The 25,055-nt window shown below is 42.8% G+C and overlaps 1 protein-coding gene across 7 annotated transcripts in view; it reads left to right on the top strand.

Annotated features, from left to right (window-relative positions):
• MBNL2 (muscleblind like splicing regulator 2) overlaps positions 1-25,055 on the top strand; it is a 158,024-nt gene that overhangs the window by 81,408 nt on the left and 51,561 nt on the right. For all 7 annotated transcript variants that reach the window (XM_049647502.1, XM_049647501.1, XM_049647504.1 and 4 more), the window contains one exon: positions 20,374-20,538. In XM_049647502.1, the coding sequence (XP_049503459.1) occupies positions 20,374-20,538 (165 nt within the window). The remainder of the gene's footprint in view (positions 1-20,373; positions 20,539-25,055) is intronic.

Genomic DNA, 25,055 nt, shown 5'->3' on the forward strand with positions numbered 1-25,055 from the left:
TATTTCAATTGATGCAGAAAAAGCACTTGAAAAAATCCAGCACCTCTCGTGATAAAAAGAGGTAAGCTCCTCTTCTGTGAGTAGTATTTTTCCCTCCTCATCTCTCTTTTCTAGATTCTTTTCCCAATTTCACGTTTTTTTTTTCCACAATGTCTATTATTCTCCTTTACCTGAGCAAAGTGATTATGAAATTACTTCACACTGAAGTTTTAATAATTTCAGTGTCATTTTCATTAAAAGGCCTGGACCAAAAAGAGTGGGAGATATCCCCAGAAATGAGTCTATCATGGTGAGGCTCAGACCCAGGAAAGCAGAATGTTGCTTCTTTCTATTATCTTACTAACTCCTAGTTTACTCCAGCAACAGCCACTGAGTTTAGAATTGAAATGTCAGTAGCCCCCAACTTACATTCATTTATTATTTATCACTTATGACGTACACATTTTTGAAGAATTCAAATTCCTTTTCTAACACTGAACATTTTTCTCAGAGCCCCTATACTCCCAATTATGTTTTTATTATCTGTATGTTGAGAACACACCTTACGAAGGTTGCTGTGAATTCAACGAACTATCATGTGTTTGAATCTTCATTTTATTCCCCAAAACAGCATTTTATAACCTCCGAGGCTGAAAATACATAGTATTCGCAGGACACTCTTTATTCACTCTCCAGCAGTGTTTGGTGATACATGCATCCATGTTCCCCTGACAAAAACTCCCCTCCACTGATCATTTCAAAGTCAAGTGAGTTCCAAAAAATTCTTAGAAGGAATTGCATGTACCTATATTGAAAGGAAGTCAATGACCCACTACCTCAGGGCTATGAACTTGAAAATGGAGGCTCTCAGTGGTACACCCTAAGTTCTAAAGGTCTAATGTCTCTCAGCATCCTAACATTTGCCAAGCTAAAGATAGGTCCAATGTGTTCACTTTAAATCCTGAAAATGGAAACTGAGCTGTCAAGTTGATTATTCTGAGGCAAATTTTCGGTGCTTTTCTCTGCTTTTTCCTTCTTTTCCACACATCCAGCTCCATGCCTGCCCTCTCACCACACCGTGTCAGGCCCCTGCACAAACGGAGAAACCCATGTTCTAAATAGTCAATGTTCTCTTTGTGGGATACTCATCAAATTCCAAAAGAGAAGGATCTTCTTGAACAGAAGGAAAAACTGGGGGCAATGAGGTTTGAGGATTCTTTTACATTGTAAGGTGTAAATGGGGTTGGCAGAGTTTGACCGGGACTTTTCTGTGCTCTGTTGAAAAGATCTTTTCTCCTCTTGCTGTTGTTAGAGGAGTGCCTGCAGCCTGTTGCTTAAGCAGCCCGTGATGGATGGTGCCGATGGCCTGATCAGCTGTTTGGGTCTTAAGGCCCAGGTGGAGGCTGCAGAAGAGCCACCCACGTCCTTTCAAGGCAGAGAGCGGGAACGGTCTGGGGGCTGGCCGGGCATATGGTGGCCCCCGTTTCTGGTATTTAAGCTCTTTGTGCTCTCCTGGCCTCCAGCCTGCTGCCTGATCACAAGAGCAGTGCTAAATGGAGATCTGTATGAGATCAGCAATATTTAGTGATTGGGAGGCTGACATAATGCACTTTCTCATAATTTATTAAAGTTGCAATACATTTGAAAAATCTGTGAAGAACATGGAAACCTAGGGGTAATATCGTCCAGTGCATTAACCCTCCATTGATTTTGCATCTCAATCAGAGTAAAAGCCAAAGTACTTCTGATGACCCGTGAGGTTCTCCCCCCACCCCCTCACCCCCCGCCCTGTCTGCACCTCCCTCCCCTCACCTCTCCAGTCTTGGTTACCACTCTTTCCCTTGCTCTGCTCCAGCCACACTGTCCTGGTTGCCATTCTAGACTACTCTAGGCAAAGTCCTGCCTCAGGATCATTGTACTTCCTGTCTCCTCTTACCAGGCTTATTCCCTTACCTGAAAAGTCCTCCTCAAGACCTCCTTCAGACAGCCTAACAAAAACTGCAAAGTTACCCATGCACCCACTTCCTCTCCCCCTTAGATATATTTTTTTTCCTAGCACTTATCAGCATCATACCCACTCTGTAATTCACTTGCTGACTTTGTTCAAGGTCTGTCCTGCCCCATTAAAATGGAAGCTCCCTGAGCTTAGGGACTTTTGCCTCTTTTGCTCATCACTCTTTCTCAAATGCTGAGAGGCTTGCCTGCTACAAAGGAAGTTTGAAATATGCACTGAGTGAATGAATGACTGGAGATGGTAGTCTGGGGACATAACGATTGGAAGCATCTTGCTATGACAGCTCTCCTCTACTGAGAAAATCAGCAGCTTAGGCACCGAGGTCAACAACACTAGGTGTGGAGGCTTCCAAGTGGAGGGGGGGAGGCCAGGGGACAAGGTGCAAGAAGCTTTGCCCTTGGCTCTCAAGAGACTTGTTAGAATCCTAACTCTACCTCCCACTAGCTCTGTGACCACTAACAAGCTGTTTGACATAGGTGACTGGTTTCTCTCAATTTAATCAATATGTGAAAGAAAGATGATGATTCAAAAGTCCAGGGTTGTTGTGAGAATCAGGGCCAATGTCCATAAGACAGCAGGTGTATAGCAAGCCTTCATGAAAGTGAAAGCTATTCTCATACATGTCCATCATTTGTATTAATCTGTAGCTGTTTGCATTATTGGTAAAAGTAGAAATTCACATGCTTGTTGGCATTTTCATTTTAGGGAATACATTGAGTCTATTTTAAAACTCCTTGCAATAGTATTTTTGTCCTTATAGGAAAAAAAGTCTCCTATATACACTTGTATTTCATTCCAGTGTGGATTGGTACTACTTAAGGATCCTTAAATAGGAAGAAATGGTCCTTTAAGCAGTGAAGATCATCTTCCAGTTATATCAGTTCCCCCACCTCCAAATGTCATCTCACAAGGTTTACAAGGGTCTGGACTTGCAAAATCTGTGTGTTCCAAAGATTCATTTGTTAAACATTGATGGCATACACGTTCTCCACCAGGCACTGTGCTCTCCATGACTGACTTTTCTGAGGCAAGTGGGAGAGCTTCCCCTCAGGAACAACTAGCAATAAAGCCCTGAGACTGAGTCCTAATGATAAGAGCAGGCATTGGGTGTTAGGTGCTGCCCAAGAAGTGCAGATTGTTCCAGAAGTGCAGGGAAGGCAAAAATACTTTCTCAAGGGTGGCTGGGGAGAGGTTGGAGAATGGTTCACATGGAGGAAGGCCGGTTAGACTGGGCCTTGGAAGGGAAGTAGAATTGGACAGTTTGACATGGGGAAGGAGACTTAGGAATGGCAACAGCTTGAACATGGCCATAGAGGAGGCAGGAAGTCATCAGGCCTTAGGTTTCCCAGCTTTAACTGGGGTTGGGTCTAGGATGTGTGGATCTAGCAGATGTGAGCCTGGAAAGGAAGCTTGCTGTTTGACAGTGTGGAGGCCTTGACCACAGATAAGGACATCTGGACACGATTCAGGAATGAATGGAGTTTCTGTGAGGTTCTGAGGGGGAGGAAAATGCGTCCAGGGTCATAACTCAGGAGGTTCATTCATGGCGGTCAGTACCTTTCACATGCCCTGGCCTTCCAAACGTGCATCTCCAGACCACACCTCTCTCTTGAACTTGAGATTCCTGCTTGCTTGAAACCCCAACTTCAGTAAGCTACGGGCATCCCAACCTCAACATCTCCAAAACACGACTCCTGCAGTTTCTCCAAACCTGCTTGAACAATGCCTTCTGCATCTCAGTCGATGTCAGTTCTACCCTTCCAGTGGCTCAGGACCAAACCCTCACTGTCCTCTCACTGATCTCTTTCACGCTCCGTATCCAGCGTGTTGGAAATCCTGTTGGGTCTTCCTTCGAGACATCACCGAAACCCACCACTTCTCACACCACTGCCACCAGCCTAGTCTAGACCATCATGGTCCCTCTCCAGGATGACTGCCACAGCATAGCTGGTCTCTGTGACTACTCTGGCTCCCCTGTCTATTCCCAAAAATGTCACTTAGATCATGTCACTCCTCTGCTCAAAATCTCCATCCCTTCAAAGTCAGCAAAGTCTTTCCAGTGGCCTACAAGGCCCTCCGTGACCAAACCTCTGTTACTTCTCCGACGTCTTTTTTGGCTGTGCCCTGGTTCAGCGTACTCCAGGTTCCCTGGCCATAGACATGCCAAACATGCTTCCTCCTTGGGGCATTGGTACTGGTTGTTCTCTACCTAGAACGTGCCTCTCCCAGACACAGGCCATGCCCAGCTGTCCACTCCCTTTGGGTATTTGCTCCAAAATCACTTTCTCATTTAAAAAGAATTTAAAAAAGGCTTCCCAACCCACTAGAGCATGCCCACCGCTGACCTCACTTCCCTGCCCCCCCCCAACCTCAGAACTTGGCATATTCTACTCTATAATGTACTTACTTCTAATACTCACTGCTTATTGCCTGTCTGTCCCAAATAGAAGCCAAGTTCCATGAAGACGGGGGTATTTGTGAGTTTTGGGTGAAAGAGCACTGCTGGAGGGGAGGTGGATGAGGGTCTGTTGTCAGCATCGGGCCACATTCAATGGCTTGCACCAGCCTGAAGGTGACAGTGGGAATGAAAAGTGAGCCATGATGCAGGAGACCTAGTGGCCATGTATCCAGGGCCAGATAACCCCATGTGGGAGACGTGGGGCTTTGTAGTAGATGAAGAACCAGTCACAGGATCCATGCCACACGGTCCTGTAAAATTCACTGTGCTCTAGAGCCAGAAACTGTCCTTATTTATTGATCACGGAAGCAACTAGGTGAAACTGAGTAGATGAAAATGAAGAAAATACTGGCCCTATAAAAACAGCTCTGTGCCCTGTACTGGCAGAAGTATCATACTGGGGTCATCCAAGGGAGGTAGAAACTTCCTGGGGAAACTGCCCTCCCCTGGGGCTTTCCGCCTTTCCTATAAGCAAAGCATAGATATGTGCCTAAAACATACGTGAATAATTCTTTTTTTTAAGTTTATTTATTTATTTTGAGAGAGACCACCAGCAGGGCATGGGCAGAGAGAGAGAATCCCAAGCAGGAACCGAGCTGTAGGCAGGAGTCCATGCAGGACTCGAAGTCACGAACCAGGAGATCATGAACTGAGCTGAAATAAAGAGTCGGATGCCCAACCAACTGAGCCACCCAGGTGCCCCCTTCCATAATTCTTAAACTATAGCTTGATACATGTATCATCCATTTATCTCCCTGAAATCCAAGGGCCTCACCTACTGATTTTGAAAGCTTGCAATCTCCTCCTAACAGGATAGCTGCTGGGGCTGGGAGTGGTCATCATGCTGTTCTAATACATGGAGAGGTGCTGAGAGTGGCCTACTTTGGTTATTCCCTTCAATTATTAGTTTGATGTATTAAAATTCAACCATATTTATAAAATGTACTCAGTCACTTTAATTGGATTTGTGAGAATGTATGATTTATGAAACATCACATAGATCCTTCCGGCTAATACTGGGCTTAACTATTACTTATTACTGTGATTTCTTTCCTTTCTTCGCTTCATATGTATATGCATTGCAAATCTCTATGTCTAGAGTTTCTCAAAGATAGGAACAATTCATTTTTCATCTCTGTATTCACTTGGACCTAGCATCATCATACCAGGCATATGGTAGAAATCAATAATTTATATTCCTAGGGCGTGGCAGTTTTGGCATCAGGCTAAGTAGATTCAAATCTTGGATCTTCCCCAACTGTGTGACCTGGGGCAAGTAACTTAACCTTTCTGAGCCTTAGTTTCCGCACTTGCAAAATGGGGATAAAAATGAGACCTACTGCAGAGGCTTACTATGAGCATGAACAAGATCATTCATACAGAGCGCTTAACACCATGCTTGGCATGTCATAAACATCCGCTAAACATAATTTTCATGATTATATGAACATGTGAGATTAGCACAGTGATTGAGAGCAGTGGCTCAAGGGTTACGCTGCCTGGGTTGAACTCCTGGTTCTACCTCTTGCTACTTAGACGGCCCATGACAAGGTCATTAATCTCCCCAGGACTCAGTTGTCCCATCTGTCACAAGGAGGTATTACCAGTACTTCCATGTCTCATAGATCTGTCTGAGACAATGCGTGTGAGCACTTAGCACAGTGCCTAGCATGGATATAATAACTTTATTATGTACATTTATATTATGATAACTATTATAGTAATAATAATAATGATAATAATAGTATATATCTACATTCACTAAATGTTTCCAAGTATTATTATCATGAAAGTATTTATCTTTTAAAAAAAAAAAAACATTAGGCTCTCAAATAATAAATTGATTCAGTTTATACATAAATCTGACCAGCAGTTTCTGGACTATCAGAAGCTTAAGTATCCAACCAGTAGCAAAAGACGGGGAACATTTGGGGTTTGCTGAGAGAAAATACTTCTTCCATAAACTGGGTATGGGGAGGACCCAGGAGGGAGAGGGAGTAATGTCATATCTCAATGTTTGGCTAGATCTGACCGGAAGGGACCCCAGGCTCTGAAGACAGTTCTGCCCATTGGATCGAAGAGATGCTTCCCATGAACCCAAGAGTTCTGTCTCAAAGATTCTACCCTCCTCCGTACACTTTGGAGAAACATTGAGCAGCAGGGAGCTTGAGAAAAATTAGCAGGGTGTCTGTCTACTGAGGCTGGGTTACAGTGAGGGTAAATCAGGAAAATGATCCTTGGTGGGTCTGTGGATGGGGAGCCGCTGTCCCTAGTGGACCACAGGCCCCAAACTGGGAGCAGAGTTTTCCAGATGCAGAGGCCAAGCAAAGCTCCGGTCAGGGAAGGAGCCTGAATGGAGGCAGGTTCTCAGGCCTGGAACCGGGAGGTGAAGGGAGAAAGCCTGTGTTACCCTATCTAGCATGAGAGAGCGAGGTCGCCCAGTGAGTGAACCAGGTCGAAAGGAAGGCAGAAAGTTGGAACTTGGGCCAGAACAGCCATGCTGCCATCAAAACTGGGAAGGCTGAGTCGTTATCAGCCAGGGCAAAGACCTAGTCTCAGTTCAGGATTTGTCTTAGGAACCTGGGAAAGAATGAACAGGTCAGGAGCTCAGAAGGGCGGGAATAACAGGAAACCTGAGCTGAACACAGCAGGCCTCTCCTTTGTACCCTCTTCTCTACCATCTATCCTCGGTGCATCAAACTGCCTGTGAAGGTGGCCTCACCTCCTGAGACCACAGAAATGCATATCGACCTTTGTAAAAGCAACTTCAAAGTGCCGGCCAAATTTACACATTTTCTTTGACTTCCCTCCTGCTTCACTGAATGACTCTCCCCCCACCACCCCCACTCCATGCAATTTTAATATCAAGGACAATTTTTATCAAGTCTTTCTCTGTAATCAGGATATAAAAATTATCCCAACATTTCTCTTTGAAAATGGATCTTCAGAGACTCAGTAGGCCTTTATGCATTACTAATGAGTTCTTTAGTGAAACATTTTGTCTTTTACTAAAATAAATCTCTCCTATTAAATCTTCCATGTGAAAAATCTGATAGCATTTAAGCTGGCTAGGTTGACTTGTAGAAAATCATTGTGCTTGGGAAGGATTTAGGAGTTGTTACAGTTTGTTTTTGATCAGGCAAGGGGATCTTGTTAGCCGAGTTCATGAAAAAAAGTTAGAAGACACATTCACAGACCCAAATCTTTGTGTTAGGAGATAGCAGGGTGTTTTGCTGGTAAAGGCTCCGGTCTCATGACACACTACATAATCTAGCATTTCTTAGGGGTGACCGTATTAGTTTGCTCAGACCGCTCAACCAAGTACCCCAAATAGGTGGCTTAGAATAACAGAGATGTATTCTGTCACAGTTTTGGAGGCTACAAGTCTGAAATCGAGGAGCATGTCCTTGATGCGTGGCAGGGCCATGCTTCCTCTGAAGAACTAGGGAAGGATCTATTCCAGGTCTCTCTCCCAGCTTCTGGTCATTTCAGATGCTCCTTGGCTTAGAGATGGCGGGCTTCTCCCTGTGTCTGCATCATCTTCCCCCTGTACATGTGTCTCTCTGTGTCTGAATTCCTCCTTCTCATAAGGACGCTAGTCTAAGTGGGGTACAGCCCACCCTGATGACCTCATCGTAACCTAATTACCTCTGTAAAGACCCTATCTGCAAATAAAGTCACATTCTAGGTACAGGGGCTTAAGACACCAATGTACCCTTCTGGGATGACACAATGCACCCTGTAACATTGACCATCCAGTGTCACCTCCCTGATGTCCATTGCCACACGAGGCTGCTAATTCTGTCCTAAACACAGCTCTCGTATGTTGGGCCAAAAAACTGTTAACCGTAGTTCTTCCACTGACCTCCAGGGACAGTGGAGAGGGCACACTTTTTAGTAACTTGGGACCAGAATTTAGTCCTGGCTGACTCTGACCCGGCGTTGGATAGCACCTTCAAACCTTCTGAGCCTCCTTTATTTTCCTTACCTTTAAATTAGGGGGCCAGATCACAAGAATGTTATGAAGCTGTAAGAAGCTACTGGGTCTCAAGAATGCTTTTTGAAGGTGTGATACAAATGTTTCTATTGGACTTCAAGTTTCCTAATAGTGGCTCTGCAGAGAGCGGCCTTGGTCACCCAGCTCTGCCATTACTCCCAGTGTGACCTTGGGAAGTTATTTACCCCTCTGGGCCTCCCTTTCATCCCAGAAGACGAGAACATGAACAGCACCTCTGTTCAGATCTTGTATTGAAGATTAGAATGTAATCTATGAAAAGCTGCCTGGTGCATGATACGCGCGCGCGCTGTTATATAAGCCTCAGTTATTTTTATGGAGGGTGGGACCACGTCTTAGTACCCTGTGTGTAATTCCAGCCCAGCTTCTGGCATAGAGCAGATGCTCTACGAAATGTTTGTCGAGTGAATAAAGGAACGGAGGCATGTGGCTCTGCCCGCAGGGCACAGCCTGGATAAGCCCCACACCTGTGGACAAGCCGCTATGCCTACACCTGCCCAGGCGGTTTTGTTTTTTTTTTTCTGAACAAAGTGCCGCTTCCTTCTGCTGCAGTTTGGCTCGCAGGCCAGTCCCCCGCCACCAAGTAACGCAGACCAGCCCGAGAGAAGTGTTCTCTGCTTGTGTTGCTAAAAACGAACGCACTCTTGAAAGGGCCCCCTAGCTTTCCCATCTTCTTCCACGGCTTCTTCCCCCAGTCTTCCTCTTTCCCCTGCTGTCTTTTCTCATCTTCCCTTGCTGCCCACCGCTTCCCTAGGCTCAGACCCACCCCGCCCCCACCTCCTCCTGGCAGCCCTCCCAGCCCGAATACCAGCAACCAGGGCACTCCAGCTTTGTCACAAGTATATTTATAATCAGGTGTGATATGCGCGATATTTTAAAATAAATACCTCCCAGGTGGGTAGCCACCAGTCAGTGGCACCAGAGCTGGCTCAGGGAGGCCCCCTGCTGTGCAGGATTTAACACTTCCATTGCTGGGATGGGGGGCGGGGGTGGTGGGGGGAGGTGCTAGGATTGGGGGGGGGAGGGGTGGCTGGAGTGACCAGAGGAGTGAACAGCAGTGGGACAGCAGCTACTTTTTAAACTGGGACAGAAGTACTTCCAGCATTTTGATAAATAGCACAGCTATACAGGAGCATACCCCCTAAACATCAGCCATTAGGGCTGATGGTCTCTTTGTGTCTGAATTCCAGGAAGGCCTCCGAGGGGGTAGGTGATTCACTACTCACTTTACAAATCAGACTGGAAAAGTCTGTAGGAAAATGAAGATGTATAATAACGTTTTATGCCTTTGGATAGATGTCACTTATTTTTAAAAAATGGCCAGCTTCTGGAATTGCTGATAAAAATGGCAGCCAGTGTTTACTGAGCATTTACTTTGCTCCAGGTGCTGCTCGAAGGCCTTTCTAAGGCCTCAGGAATGTAACTCCCACAGAGTGGTTGTGAATTAGTCTGGCTTGTTTTAATTTGCCCCTTCCACATACATCCAACTAGAGAATCTGATAAAGATCTTAGTTTAGATGTGAAATGTCCCTTCCTTTAGAGCGATCCCTGGGCCCTAAACTAGTTGGGGCTCCCTACAGTATGTCCACACAGCACCCCTGAATTCCTCCTGTCAGGGCATGGGTCACTCTTGTGTTAGTCGCCCATTTCATATCACAGGGCTTGGCACATAGAAGGGGCTCGAGAAGATTTATCAAAAAGAAGAAAGGGCAATCATTGGACAACGTGCACTCTCTCTAAGAGTCCCTGTACTGCAGATATTTGCAGGAGAGGTATAATAAATAGACTAGAAAGGTGTGCCCTTCCCCACAGGAAAAATGCTACTGCTGTGATATTAATATTTCATACAGCTTCTGTTTCACCCATGGCCATGGTAATACACGTTAGCCTATCTAAACACCATGGAATTAAACAACCACTAGACTGGTTTTGTGTTATGTTATTTTATCACAGTTCACACTAACCAATGTACCTCTGTGACAAAAGACAGTTCTCTTCCAATTAAACAAAATAATTTTCAAATAAGGCATCTGATGCCCAGATATTAGTTTCCTTAAATCTCTCAAGAACACGGGGGCAGTTTTTAGTCTCATTGATGTCTCTTAATTGGCACATTTTCAGTTAGCATATGAACTGAAAAGACCAGTAAAAACAGGGTGTGGCTCCTTAATTAAAACTGACAAACAGCTGTTTCCAAATACATGACAAAAATGGTACCAGAAAACTAAAGCTGCACAGGCAACTACAATCCATTTAAGAAAATAAAAATTTCAACGTGCTTTGAAATGGCAAGCTACAAACAAATAACCCTCTTTGTCTCTCTTCCTCGTTCATCACTTTTTATGTTTTGCCTACTTAAAATGGTTACAAAATTAGGTCTTTTCTGACTTTTTTTTTAATGTTTGTTTATCTGAGAGAGAGAGAGAGATAGAGAGAGAGCAAGCAGGGGAAGGGCAGAGAAAGAGGGAGACATAGAATCTGAAGTAGGCTCCAGGCTCTGAGCTGTCAGCACAGAGCCCAAAGCAGGGCTGGAACTCATGGGCCATGAGATCATGACCTGAGCTGAAGTCGGATGCTTAACTGACCGAGCCACCCAGGTGCCCCACAAAATTAGGCTTTAATGGCACTTACCAATAGTGCTTGAAGGAATAAGGCAGTTGTCACAATGAAGGAAACCATCAACAAAACAAAAAAAGCAACCTACTTAATGGGACAAGATATTTGTAAATAATGATACATCCAATAAGGAGTTAATATCCAAAATATATAAGGAACTTACAGAACTCAACACCAAAATAATAATAATCATTATCATCATCATCATCATCATCATCCAATTTAAGAAATGAGCAGAGGACCTGAATAGGTATTTTTTCTATAGAAGACATCCAGATGGCCAACAGACACGAAAAGATGCTCAACATCAGTCATCATCAGGGAAGTACAAATCAAAACAACAATGAACTATCACCTCACACCTGTCAGAATAGCTAAAATCAAAAGCACAAGAAACAACAGGTGTCGGTTAGGATGTGGAGAAAAGGAACCCTCTTATACTGTTGGTGAGAATGCAAACTGGAACAGCCACTGTGGAAAACTGTATGGAGGTTCCCCCCCAAAATTAAAAATAGAATTACCATATGATCCAATAATTCTACTACTGGGTTTTTGCCCAAAGGAAGCAAATACATGAATTCAAAAAGATAAATGCACCCCTGTGTTCGTTGCAGCATTATTTATAGTAGCCAAGATACAGAAGCAGCCCAAGTGTCCATCCATAGATGAATGGCTGAAGAAGATGTGTCTATGTGTAATGGAATATTACTGAGCCGTAAAAAAAGAATGACATCTTGCCATTTGCAACAACATGGATGTACTGAGAGGGAAAAATGCCATGTAAAATAAGTCAGAGGAAAACAAATAGGGTATGATTTCACCGATATGTGGAAGTCAAGAAACAAAACAAAGGCAGAAAGAAAAAAAGCGACAAACAAAAAACAGATTCTTGAATACAGAGAACAGACTGGTGATTGCCAGAGGGGAGGTGAGTGGGGTGATGGGTGAAATAGATAAGGGGGATTAAGAGCACTAAGTATGTATCAAATTGTTGAATCACTACAGTGTCCACCTGAAAGTAATATAACACTGTATGTTAATTATACTTCCATTGAAAAATTAAAAATACAAACAAAGAACAGGGCAGTTGCACTGGCATAATGGAGCCTGAGTCACAAATCTATTTACGAGACACTGGGGATGGCCCTAAGGTCTTCCCAGCCCTCTATTCATAATAAAAGGTCCTAAATGCATATCTAAAGATGGGAAGACTCAGAAGCATTTGAAGCACTCTCTAAGGAAGGTAAAAAGCATTAGCACTGGGGGAGAGCTCTGAATATCACCCCACCGGTGCAGCAGTGGAATGACAGGCAATGCCAGTTTCTGGAAAGAAAATGCTACCATCACCACCTTTACTTGGGCCAGCCATCTACCCAGTGAGATTCAGGCTTCCTCATTCCCCCTCCTCCTCCCAGCTCGTAGCTGTGCAAAGGCGGGTAAAATTGGAGGTGTTGGTAGCTGCCTATCAGCATTTGTGATTTTCCCTCGTTTCCCCATCTGGCTACTTTCTCCAGCCTTCCTTCTATCTTCCCACACGTTTCCTCCATACTGTGGGAGCGAGAGATAAAGGAACACTCCCTAGAAAAGAGAAGATCAGATCATAAATATTCCCTTTTTAATCTGTCTTTAATAAGGGCAATGTTTTATGCTCTTTACCAAAAGAGAATTGCATATATGGACCATAAAAGGTAGATTGTAATACAAATTGAACTAAATCACTAATAAACAGAAAGTACTTATTTTAAATTCATTCATAATATTGATGATCTGGGCAACTGCTCATTTTGATGGAAGTTCTGGTTATCATTTGCTTGTAGCGATTCCCTGAATTCAGTTTCCTCTAATTCCAAAGTACTTATGTGGTTGTATTTTATTTGCTCTATTATGTAGTTGGAACTAATAATACAAGGAGCTCATGTGGTTCAATTAGTTTATTTAAATTCAAAAGAAGCTTAAAAGCCTAATCTGTCACTTGCCTTAGAGTACAGCTATTTCAGCCGCATAGTTAACATTATAAATTAGGCCCTGATGTGAATAACCGTTTTATTCCCCTACACTTTTACTTGCCCATATCCTTCCGGAAATGTGCTGCAGAAGGAAGAAAAGGTTTAGGCCAAATGTTAAACTCAGCCTCTTGCCACCTGACAGAGACCCATAAAAATGATGGCCCAATATAAATATCAATGAAGACCTTTATTTTTCCCCACTTTGAAAAAAACCTTGAGAGGGTCTGAAATTGTAGGGAAACGGAGGTGGCGGGTGGGTCATCAGGCCAGTTCAGTCACTTGGAAACGTCTGCTGGACATCTTCTATGCACAAGAACCAAACGGTGGTCTGACTGAATTTCTCACTTTCAAGCTGTGTACCACTGTAGGTACTTAATAAATCCTCCTAGACTTAATCAGCTTGACTTAATTTGCCACTTCTGTTGGCGCATCTCGTGCCTTGTCTGTCACATAGACTTCTCAACTATTCTCGAACACGTTGGAGCTGTTGCCAACAGAAGTCCCTGGTGTCACTCTTTACTGTAACTGTTGCTGTACGTAGTTTTCCCCTTTCACTAGATTAGGGACATTTGCGAGGAAATAGATGTGGAATAGACAATGCATAGAAAAGTACGATGTTTCCAGAGCAACTTCTGCTATCTCTCCAGCTGTCACAACCATCAGAAGGGGTTGAGATATGGGAATACGATGGCCCCCATTTGAACAGATGAAAAAATGGAGACACAGACCATTATGATGATTTGTAAAAGTTAGTATAGCCATTTGGGGATGAAGCCACAACCAGAATGTCAGGATTTTCCCACTATAATGCATATTTGCTTTTGATTCTAGATTAGTCATGCCATGTCAATCAGCCCTGGCAAGTTTCAGCAGGAAAAATACCAAAGAAAAACAGATCTGAGGCTCTTCTGAAGACAGAAATGGCCTGTGCTGGCCATTGTTCTGTGACAACAAGAATAACAAAGGGTTAAAGAGCTTGGGAGACAGGCCAGAGAGAAGCAAGGGATGGAGAGACGAAAGTAGGATTAGCGAAGTTGTTTTTAATTCCATTTATCTTTATCTACTGTGCAATGACGGTGTTAACAGTAATAGTAATGATAAGGGTGAGGATGAGGCTGAAAATAATAAGAGTAATCATATCAAAAACTTATGGAGGGCTTACTAGGTGCCAGAAACTGTTCACACACTTTACAGGCATCAACTCATAATCTTTACTGAAAGTCTAGAGGTAGAACTATTGTTATGTCTGTTTTGCGGATGTGGCGACTGGAGGCCACCAAGCCCCGTGGCAAGAAGAACAAAGCTGGATTTGGGGCCAAAGTAGTTCAGGAAAGAGTCTGTTCCCTTTACCACTGGTTCAAACGGCTCCTCCAAAAGGGTTCCGAGACAGAACGGGTCTCAGGAGTGTCACTCCAGGACGAGAATCTGTCGTCACATCAGGGTTCCGTTAAGCTAGCCTCACGCGTGTGGAATGCAAGGGAATCCGAGAGCCTCTCTCACGGCCAGCCTTGGGGTCCAAGGCAGACCCCTGGACTCAGAGTATCCCCGCAGGCCAGTCTCAGAGCACATGCCGTCTCCCCTCGATGGTTAGAGTCAGCCCTTGCCATTCTACAGCTGGCCGCTCACTGGAAAATACCACCATGTGCTGAAAGCAGGGCGTGGCCAGGACCCAACTGGAAGAGGCAGAATTCAGTAGGTCAGACTGTGTTTCCCGAACCTCCCCTGGAATGATTCCCCCCGAAAAGGATCTTTTTAGAGTCTGCGGATCCGTGGCTCAGCCCACACCAAGACACGATTCCAATTATCCCCAAGTGATATGTACAGTAGGGAACGTAGTAACTGTTTGAATTGTTATATATAAAATCCATAGCTTTCCCATGGAAAACTAATGGGACGTGTTCTGTGAGCTATTCCTGTGGGCAAAAACTCCTATTGTTAATCCCTTTAACAATCTCCTAATTAATCTGTTTTCTTTTTGGCTTCCATATTTTAATTGACTTTTTCAATTAGGAGCATATTAGAAAAAGATTCTAAAAATTACTTGTTTTAAAATAAGCATTTAGAAAATCTCATTTTCCAGTTACACTTTCTCCCCCCCTCACACCGACCTGATTCTGAAATCTTTTCTTAGCCAAGGCTGCGTTTATTCGATCCCACGCGATGTAATGTAATGGCCGTGTAATTCTGATGGCTCCAATCTGTTGTTCTGCCAAATTACAGATTATAGTTATTTAGCATCTTTCCCCATTTTGCTGAGAATCAACACAGATACTCTGTATTAGAATCTTCCACGGTCACTTACTTTAATAAACTTAATTCGGCTTGAAATTTTTACTCGCGACTCCCTAATCTAAATATTCCTGGAATAGAGATTATTGTGAAGGTAAAATAAACTGCACAAACCCTATGTAGACTCTGTCAGAATCTGCTATTCTTTTAAAATAAGCTGTCTCCAGACAATGCAAACTATAATAAAATTAAAGAAAGTAGTAAACAAAAAGTATAAAATGCAATAATCACGGTGAGATTCTGCATGTAGCTAGTATAAAACCGTGCTACTCTCCTGCTTAAAAACTCCGGGGCAATGAAGTTCAGACCCCTTAACGTGGCTCCATTTGCTGCCTGTTTTGTAAAGGTTCTCACTCCTGCTCCAACCCACACCCGCTCCTGTACTCCAGCCTCGGGAAACCACGCAAGCCCCTCCCCCCCCCCCCCTCCCCCACCCCATGTGCATTCATCTCGCACATTCTCTTCCTCTGGTTCTCCTTTTGTATTCTCTCCCCTCAACACACACACACACACACACACACACACACACACACATACGCACACGCACGCACACACACCAGGCACCACTCACTCCTTTGCCTCATTCCTTCTCAAATCCTTTGGGTCTCAGTGTAAATGTCACTTCTTCAGCGTCCTTCCCTGACCCACCTGTCTCAATTTTGACCATCTCCCACTATCCTGTCTCAGCGTTCTCCTCAGAACACGTATCACAATCTGTAGTTATACATTTATGGGTGTCGTTATTTGGTTAGTACCCCTGTTCACCCCTAGACTGCAGGCGTTAGGAAGGTAGGCAGGGTGTTGTGCTTACCACAATGTCTGGCACACACATAGTAGGATCTCAATAAATATTTGTTGAATGAATGAATGAGACCCAAGCTTGAAAGTACACGAAGAACAATGGTGAATGTGATCCAGACCACGTATGGTTTCCATACGACCTGAAGCTAATGTCTCAGGAGCTTTGATCCCCACATCAGCCCCTCCTATGGGCCCATCTGCCTGCCTTTGCCTGGGCTCCTGCGGTTTATTTCCCTAAGACTCTTCACACAGACTCTGCAATGGCATCCTCGGATCTCCATCCCACAGAAGCCGAACGGTCCCCTTCTCTAGAGGCTGCACCCTACCTCTCTCATTTCCCCAGAAACAGTGTTTAACCAAGAACTAAAAAGGAGGAAGAGTTGAAATAAAACAAAACAAACAAAAAAAAACATCCTAGCGGCCACAGGAAGACTTTTCCAAGACATTTTTATCTTTATTTCTTGGACTAAAATCAGGAAACATTACTTTTGACACTTCTGTTGTGTTTCACAATGACAAACAAAGACACTTTACATTTCTGCACGCTGCCCTCTCCCATTCGGTTATGACAACTTGCTGTGATAATCAACAGTTTTTGTGCGATGATGCGTATCCCACGAATCGTATGCCTTAACAAAAACTTCCTTACAAATTGTTTACTGTGTCAAATAGCTCATTATGTTTTGACAGTAGCTTTTCCTTTAGGATTTTAGAGTCCTGTAGGATCCTTTACTAAGATTCTGCCTGGATTTTCCCAGTTCTTGAGTTAGTATGCCCCAAACATCCATGGTGCAACACGCTTCAAAATATTTACGCTAGATTGAACTACAGTGCAGGGGTGTGTCTTTAAGTATGGGTACTTGCAGAAATACCCTGTAGAACTGAAAATAATTTTAAATATAAAATACTTGAATAAGCATAATTAAGTAGCTTTCATCAAGTTTTTAAGTAAAACTCTATTCTACGGAAGAATCAAAAAGCCAGTACAATTAAATGTACTTATTTACTTATTGTAAGTAAAATGCCATATGTAAATATTTTCTCTTTTTTGGTAATATTAACAACATTTACTCAATGCTTACCATGTACTAGGAAGATGTACCTCTAAACCTTGTGCATATATTAATTTATTTAATCCCACAACAGCCCTTAGAGGAAAACACAATAGTTTTTATTGTACAGCTTTAAAAAAACTGATGCACAAGAAATTCAAGTAATTTGCTCAAAGTTACGCAGTGAGGAGGGACAGAACCAAGTTATGTGCCCAGGAGTCTGCCTCCAGAGCCTGTGAGCTTAACCATTTCTTTATCCCCCTACCGAAGGACAGACCACTATCAAGGAATAGACCAAGGCAAATAATCTTTTCTATTCCCAAATTCTCATGTATATTTTACTATATGTTAAATTGTGTTATGCATTCTTACTATTATATTATATATATGTGCCCATGTTATTTTATCAAGGATAACACTAGATTTTAATCTTTCCTAGATTTTAACTATTGCCAATAACTAGTTTGGTAAAGTGATGTAATTGAGTCAGGAAGACCTGAATTTAGAATCCACTTACTTAGAATCCATCTACCACTTACCCATTAGATGACCTTGGGAAAGTTCCTTAATTATTTCTGAACCCCTTTGTTATTTTGTAAGATGGGGATCATGATAGCTGTGGTAAGGGGAAAATGAGATAACCGTGTATAAATTGCCTGGCACGTGGGTGATCAATAATACGCCTTATTCCAAATGTGTAAATGAGAACACTAGGAAATTACATTAATTCTCATGAAAAAGAAGGTCCCATCAATAAATTACTAATTTGATGTTGTAAATCATGTTCTCTTGGCTGAAAATGGTTTATACCATTCCTTAAGTGTCCCGGCTGTATCAAAAGATAATAGCATTTACAAGAAAACCATATTTTTCTAGCCAGCCTAATCGAAATTTTTACATGTAGCTACAAAGGATTACATTAGAAGACCAGTGGATCAAATGGACAATTAGATGAATGAGCAACACCGAAGAACCAAATTGGTAGAAGTGTAGACATGTCACAAATTCTTTCACCATTCCATGGAACTCTACTTTCCCGAATCCCCCGCATTGGGCCCAGCCGTATGTCTGTGCACACAGGGCTGTAAAGGTACTCTGTATACCTGAGCCTTGCTGGGGTCAGCCTCCAGGTCAAATGATTGTGCTGAAAGAGTGTGGATTGAGGTTGTCACAGAGGAGCCTGAGGTGCGTTATCTTCTGTACGAGAAATATCGTTCTGTTTAATCCGCCTCCACCCCTGCCGATGGGCAGCAGCTACGTCCTGTATCCCATGAACCACCTCCCATCACAGATGATAGGAGTGTATGTGGGCACTTGGCAGAGAGGCAGCCAATCCAGAGACTGGCCACACGTCTGTGTTGTAGGAGCTGGCCCGATACGAATGCCTCTTCGGGACTGGATTTTAGCAAACAGAAACTTGCAGGCAGTTGTCAAGGAGGACAGAAAGGGAAATAAACAAAGAGAAACCTAAAGCAAGTTGGTAGGGCTGGAGGGACCCTGGGACATCACAAAACAAAAAGCGAAGTGAAGTGAGGATAAGAACTATCCCCCAGAATTGCAAACAAAAGGAGATGGAGAGAGAAAGAAAGGGATTCCTAGACCACTTTGATTTACATTCTCTTTCATTGTGGTTTCAGTCTATCTGTCTTCACAATAGACCTTCCAATAGTTGACCGGGGATGGCAATTTCACACATAGGAAGCTGCATGACAACATTCACAATATGAGCCTGAGACCAAAGGGACACACTGACATATAACCATTGTTATAGAATTTTATTGGCAGAAATGTGACCAATTCCCTCTGATGTCCCCAGTACCTGACTATGTCCTACACTCAGTGGGTGACACGACCTTTAATGCTGCTAATAGTAGAGCCTGAGGACAGCATTGGTTGATGACCACAGACCACTAGGACTGAGCCCACGACCGACATCTGCCCCCTCTCCACTGCGGTGGGGAAAGGCTCAGACTGGAGAGGGAGCCAACACAGCCAAAAGTGCAGCCGGAATTAGTGGGAGACAGAGTGAGAACTCCAGATGTTTAGAATTAGGATGACTATAAACAAATTTGTTTCTCCAGATCCACCAAGCTTGCTGTTTAAAATTATTTTTATATCTGGTAAACAAAGCCATATTCTCTTGGTTGCAAATAGACTAATTCTTTAGGGAATGATAATACTCATACCAGGTGGCTCTTGTAAAGAAGAAAAGAGTATTTGCCCTTCTTTCTCCAGAAATTGCATGAGTCACACGTTAACATGATTGTCTCGATCGGTACTTCTGGAAACTTGGGAACTCAGTATGAACCCTGCATCAGCGATTACTCTCCAAGACGGGTTTTATGCACACCTGCCACCCAATTATTATTTTTTGTTGTTGTTGTTGGGCCAACTTTAACATCCAAATGTTACTTTAGCCATAAGCACTCTTCGGACACTACATTTGATACAGTCGTCATGGGAGCAGGGCAGGGCCATGGGGTAACCACTTTTGTGTACCAAACGAATTAGCCGCAGGTAATGATCTGAGTTTATGCCTGGAGATTTCATTAATGCATCGATTCCTAAGAAATGTCCACTCCTATACTTCCATTGCGTCTCCTTTAATGATTTGAATTAGGGATATCTTCAGCCAATGTGGAACACACATTTCAAGGAATTAGTATTACTGTCCCCACTGCACACACTCAGTACATGATTATTCATATTTGGTCATGCACAAACCAATGCAGAGCAAGTTCAAAGACTCCTTTTGGTAAGTCCCGATAAATATGTTCCTCTGTTTGCCTTCCACACTGCCTAGGCTAAGGGTCTGCCTTTCCTCCTAGCCCTCACATTCCTTTAGAGTCTGTTGTCAGAGTGGGAATCCACTAGAAAGAACAACAGAAAAAAAAAATCTCAGGAAGCTTCTCTGCTGAACAGGTTTCAGCAACATTGATAATCACCTAATGCCTGATTCACTCCTCGTATGTTCCAAGTCTGTTGTATGTTCCAACGGGAGGGTGCGTGCATGCGCACACACGCACACACCCACACTCACACACGGGTTCCTTGCCTTTGTATACATGGAGCGATTGTGAAATGGTTGACAGTAGATGAAAACTACTCCTAACAGTCCTAAAACCAAAACATTCGTTTTACAGGGCCGTTGTTCACGAGAAAACTGCAAGTATCTTCATCCTCCAACACATTTAAAAACTCAACTAGAAATTAATGGGAGGAACAATTTGATCCAGCAAAAAACTGCTGCAGCGATGCTTGCCCAGCAGATGCAATTTATGTTTCCAGGAACCCCACTCCATCCAGTGGTGAGTACATCTCATCTAATGATGGGCTTGATGATTAAAGTGTTGGTACGGGCAGCGCCACATTGACCTAAAACGGCCTCGCTCTACTTTGTCTTTGGCTACAATTAAAGCAAATAGCTTTGAAGCTAAATGGTTTCTGAAAATAGGGTTTTTGAAATTATTTAAATGGAAAAAGTGTGTGTGGAAACAGTAGGCAAAGACAGTTTCTAAGCAGTGTCTGGGAAATCTGTGTCCCTCCCAACTCGGGCTCACCGGTAAACTCCACCTTTGAACCATCTTAGAACAGAAAGAGTTCGACGTTTTCATTTAGAGTACGAAGTGATGATCTATGTGAAGAGCAGGTTTCGATGCCTAGCACGTTGTTAGCAATCTAGCAGGTGGACTCTTCCATTCAATGGCGTCGTTTTAAGGATGAGCCAAGGGAGAAACCCGAGAGGCTGAACCATTTACCCGATGTCTCGCAGCTAATACGCTGTGGGTCGGGCACTGGGGCTCAGACATTGGGAGCAGGGCGCTGTCTGCAGTGTGCTAGGCCTGAAGCCCCACAGCAGCCAGAGAGGAGGCTGCCTTAGCCACCCACACTCCGCTGCCTCTCAGAGGCCTGGGAAGGGTGTGGCGCTGTGGCCAGGGCCCCAAGAGTAAATGCTCAAGGGAGTTCAGGCTTAGAATATGTATTGTGCCATATTTTCTCCCTGATTGTTTGAAAGTATTTCCTTAAAGGTCTGGAAATTGTTTTAGGAATGAGGCCCTGGGGGAAAGGAGCGCATTGGGCTTCAGTGGAATTCATTTACATCTGTGAATTATTTGTCAAAAACAAGCTAATTTAAAAAAAACACACACACAACAAAGCCAGTAAAGTGAGAGATACTTGCTTTTTTAAAGCAGTACATACACAAAAGACTATTGTTTAAAAATTAGTCTTTATTGTGTGAAAAGTCCGTGTGATTAAAGGCTGCCAAATTAAAAAGGACACTGCAGCTGAGATGTACTTTCTTGAGTGTCTGCGGGATGAGGTGGGGAGGGTGGGAAGGCCCTGGTGAAGGGAGAATCTGGGCAGATCCTTAGCTCTGCTGGTGCTTCTGCTCAAGAATGGTGGACAGGACAAAGTAGCCAGGACCCAGCTCTGCCCGGAGGGGGGGGGGGCGGGGAATCCAGGTGCATGGGGATCCAGCAATAATAAGATACAGTCTTTTGGGGGGTAGACAGAGTCATGAGAAGGGCGAGGTAAGATTCAGGCACAGGGAATTATGATTTTGAATGAGGCAAGAAATACTGCTTGGAGAAAATCCCAAATAACTGTATCCCAAAGGATGAGTAGTTGGGAGCCTAAATGTAAGGACAACATAGAGTTCTGCATACATTTAACACCAAATATAGGCATTTAAGTGGATCTGTTTAAAACCACACACACATGTATAATTTATGGTTCTCTATTGATGTTCGCACATAAATTATTTATTAAATTACCTAAAGCTAAAATAATTTAGTTTTTCGTCTTGAATAATGTCTGTAGGAATAAATTTGGAACCACTGAGATCAACACAGTCACACGGTATTTTGTGTCTGTCTCACTCACTTTAATCATTCACTTCTTATTTATTTAGAATTCATAAAGATTGACCCCCCCAACAGTGGCAATGTTAATAAGAAAAGCCCATTCCCGTTGTTAGCTGTTAGTTGAAATCATTTTTGAAAGTTATGTTTATGTATTGTCTCAAGTATTAATTAGAAGTTAATAATCATGATTTGTCTATGAAAAAGACATTTAATATTACATTTAATATTTATATTACATTTCATATTACATTTAAATATTTTAGCAGAGGCTTCTAAATCACAAGAAATCTCAGAATAAAAAGTGTGATAAACTTAAAAATCATCAACTCTACAAATAACTTCAGAATCTCAGGAATGCGTTAGTGACATCATACAGTATAGTAAGCCAAATAATGGCCCTGAAAGGTACGTGGAACCTGTACATGTCACCTCTAAGGAAACCAAGTCGTCTTTGCAGATATGATTAAGTTAGGCATCTTGAGATGGGGCAATCCTCTTGAAATAAATGCAATCACAAGTATCCTTATGAGAAAGAGGCAGAAGGAGAGTTGACACATAGAGAAGAGGAGAACAGCAATGTGCCCATAGAGGCAGAGACAAGTGTCGAGGCCACAAACCAAAGAATGCCAGCTGCCACCTGAAGATAGAAGAGACAAGGAATAGATTCTTCCCTGGAGTCTCCAGAGGGAGCATGAAATGCCAATACCTTGATTTGGGCCCAGTGAAACTGACTTCAGACTTCTGGCCCTCAGAACAATCAAAGGATAATTTTGTGTTGTTTTAAGTTGCCAAGTTTGTGGAAATTTCTCAGACCAGCTACAAGAAACTAATACATGCAGGAATTGCTTAAGACAAATAAACTGATAAACATGGAGTAGAAGAACCACGCCATTTTTAGGTTTCCTTCTAAGCTAAATTTCTCTTAAAAAAAAAAAAACAAACGGTGGATATTTTTTCCACTCCCTCTGACTTCCATCCACCCTAGACCTAATCCATTGACTATCTCACCACCGCTCGCCATATTACTAAACCAGTGGTCACTTTTGCCTTCATTGTGTTCATTTGACCGCTTAGCCATATGCAACATATGTAATCAACCTCTCCTTTGTGGAATGCTCCTTCTTCTTTAATCTGTATTCCTCTTCTGGAAAAGGCTGGAGATGTTGCCCATTATGTTCCTTTGCTCTATATTGAGGTTCCCAGCACTGGACATTTCTTTTATTGACCCTCTCCTTCATGGTTGCATCCATTCCTATGGCTGTAAATCATCTGCAGGCTGAGAACTCCCAAATATGTTTCCAGACCTCTCCTCTGAGCCCCAGGCTCGCATATCTAACTTCCTACTGGACTCACCTTTAAATTTCTCCCTGGAACTTGACATGGTTAATTCCAAATTCTTTATTTGACTAAGTTCCCGTTTCAGTAAATGCAACCAGCAGCTTCAAAACCAAAATTAAGCAGATTCTCTCACATCGAGTTCATCAGCAAGTCCTGTCATATCTGCTTTCAAGTCTATTCCCTTCTCGAACTCCCCAAACTCCCATCTGAGCCACCATCAATCTTTCATTCAAAATACCTTGGAAGCATTTCCTTTCTAATCTCTCAATTTCCATTCTTGCTTTATTCCAGTGTATTCTGCATATGGCAACCAGAGGAATATTTTTAACACATAAATGCATCATACCACTCCCTTACTTAAAACCCTGCAGTGCCTTCCCATTTCATTAGAGACGAAGCCAAATATGTAACCATGACTATGATCTATAATGTCATCTGTGGTCTGGTCCCATCAGCTCACCAACTCATCATGGGCCACTCTTTCTGTGTTCACTAAAACCGAACTTTCAGCTCCACACATACACAAAGCTCTTGCTTGCCTCATGGCCTTTGATCTTGCTGGAAGTATCTATCCTACTGCTCTTCACATGTTAACTTCATCTTATGCATAAGGACTCCAAATCTATCCCCTGTGACCTACCACCAATCTCCATCACTATGAGTAAGGCCTTCTCATTTCTGCTTATCCATAAAAATAAATTGTAATTTTATTTGTTTGTTCTTTCCCATTAGGGTTTAAGTTCAGTAAATGTGCACACAGTGTCCTTGTACAATGTTTAAACCATTAAATACTTACCGAATGAAAACACAAACCATTCTTTCCTTTTATGTCTCCAATTCACTGTATTTTGAAAGTCCCCTTAAATTTTTCCTCCTGGCAGTTTTTCTCTCCCCAGTTCCTAATGGGAGTAATTCTTTTCCTTTCCTTCCTCACACGCTGCACCTCCCCCAACACACAACCTTCATATGTACACTCAAGATAAAGAAGTTGGTGGTTGGAACTAAAAAATTAGTTCACTAATATTGTAGGATACAAAATCAATACACAGAAATCTGTCATCTTTCTATACACTAATAATGAACTCTCAGAAAGAAAAAATAAGAAAAATGTCTCCTTTCCAACTGCATCAAAAAGAATAAGATACCTAGGAATAAATTTAACCCAGAAGATAAGAGACCTGTACACTGAAAACTATATGAGATTGATGAAAGAAATTGGAAGGCAGCTATGCTAACCACTATACCACCAACGCAAGATTGATGAAAGAAATTGAAGAAGGCACAAATAAGTAGGAAGATAGCCCATGCTCATGGATTGGAAGAATTGGTATTGTTAAAATGTCCATTCTACCCAAAGGGATCTACCGATTCAAATAGTCCCTATCAAAATTCCAATGGCATTTTTCACAGAACTAGAACAAATATTCCTAAAATTTATATAGAGTCAAAGAGACTGAATAGCCAAAGACATCTTGGGAAAGAAGAACAAAGCTGGAGGTATCATGCTCTCTGACTTCAAACTACGTCACAAAGCTATAGTAATCAAAACTGTATAGTATTGGCATAAAAACAGATACATAGATCAATATAACAGAATAGAGAGCCCAGAAACAAACTCACTC

This window comes from Panthera uncia (genome assembly GCF_023721935.1).
Source record: "Panthera uncia isolate 11264 chromosome A1 unlocalized genomic scaffold, Puncia_PCG_1.0 HiC_scaffold_16, whole genome shotgun sequence".
In the NCBI taxonomy this organism is placed as follows: Eukaryota; Metazoa; Chordata; class Mammalia; order Carnivora; family Felidae; genus Panthera; species Panthera uncia.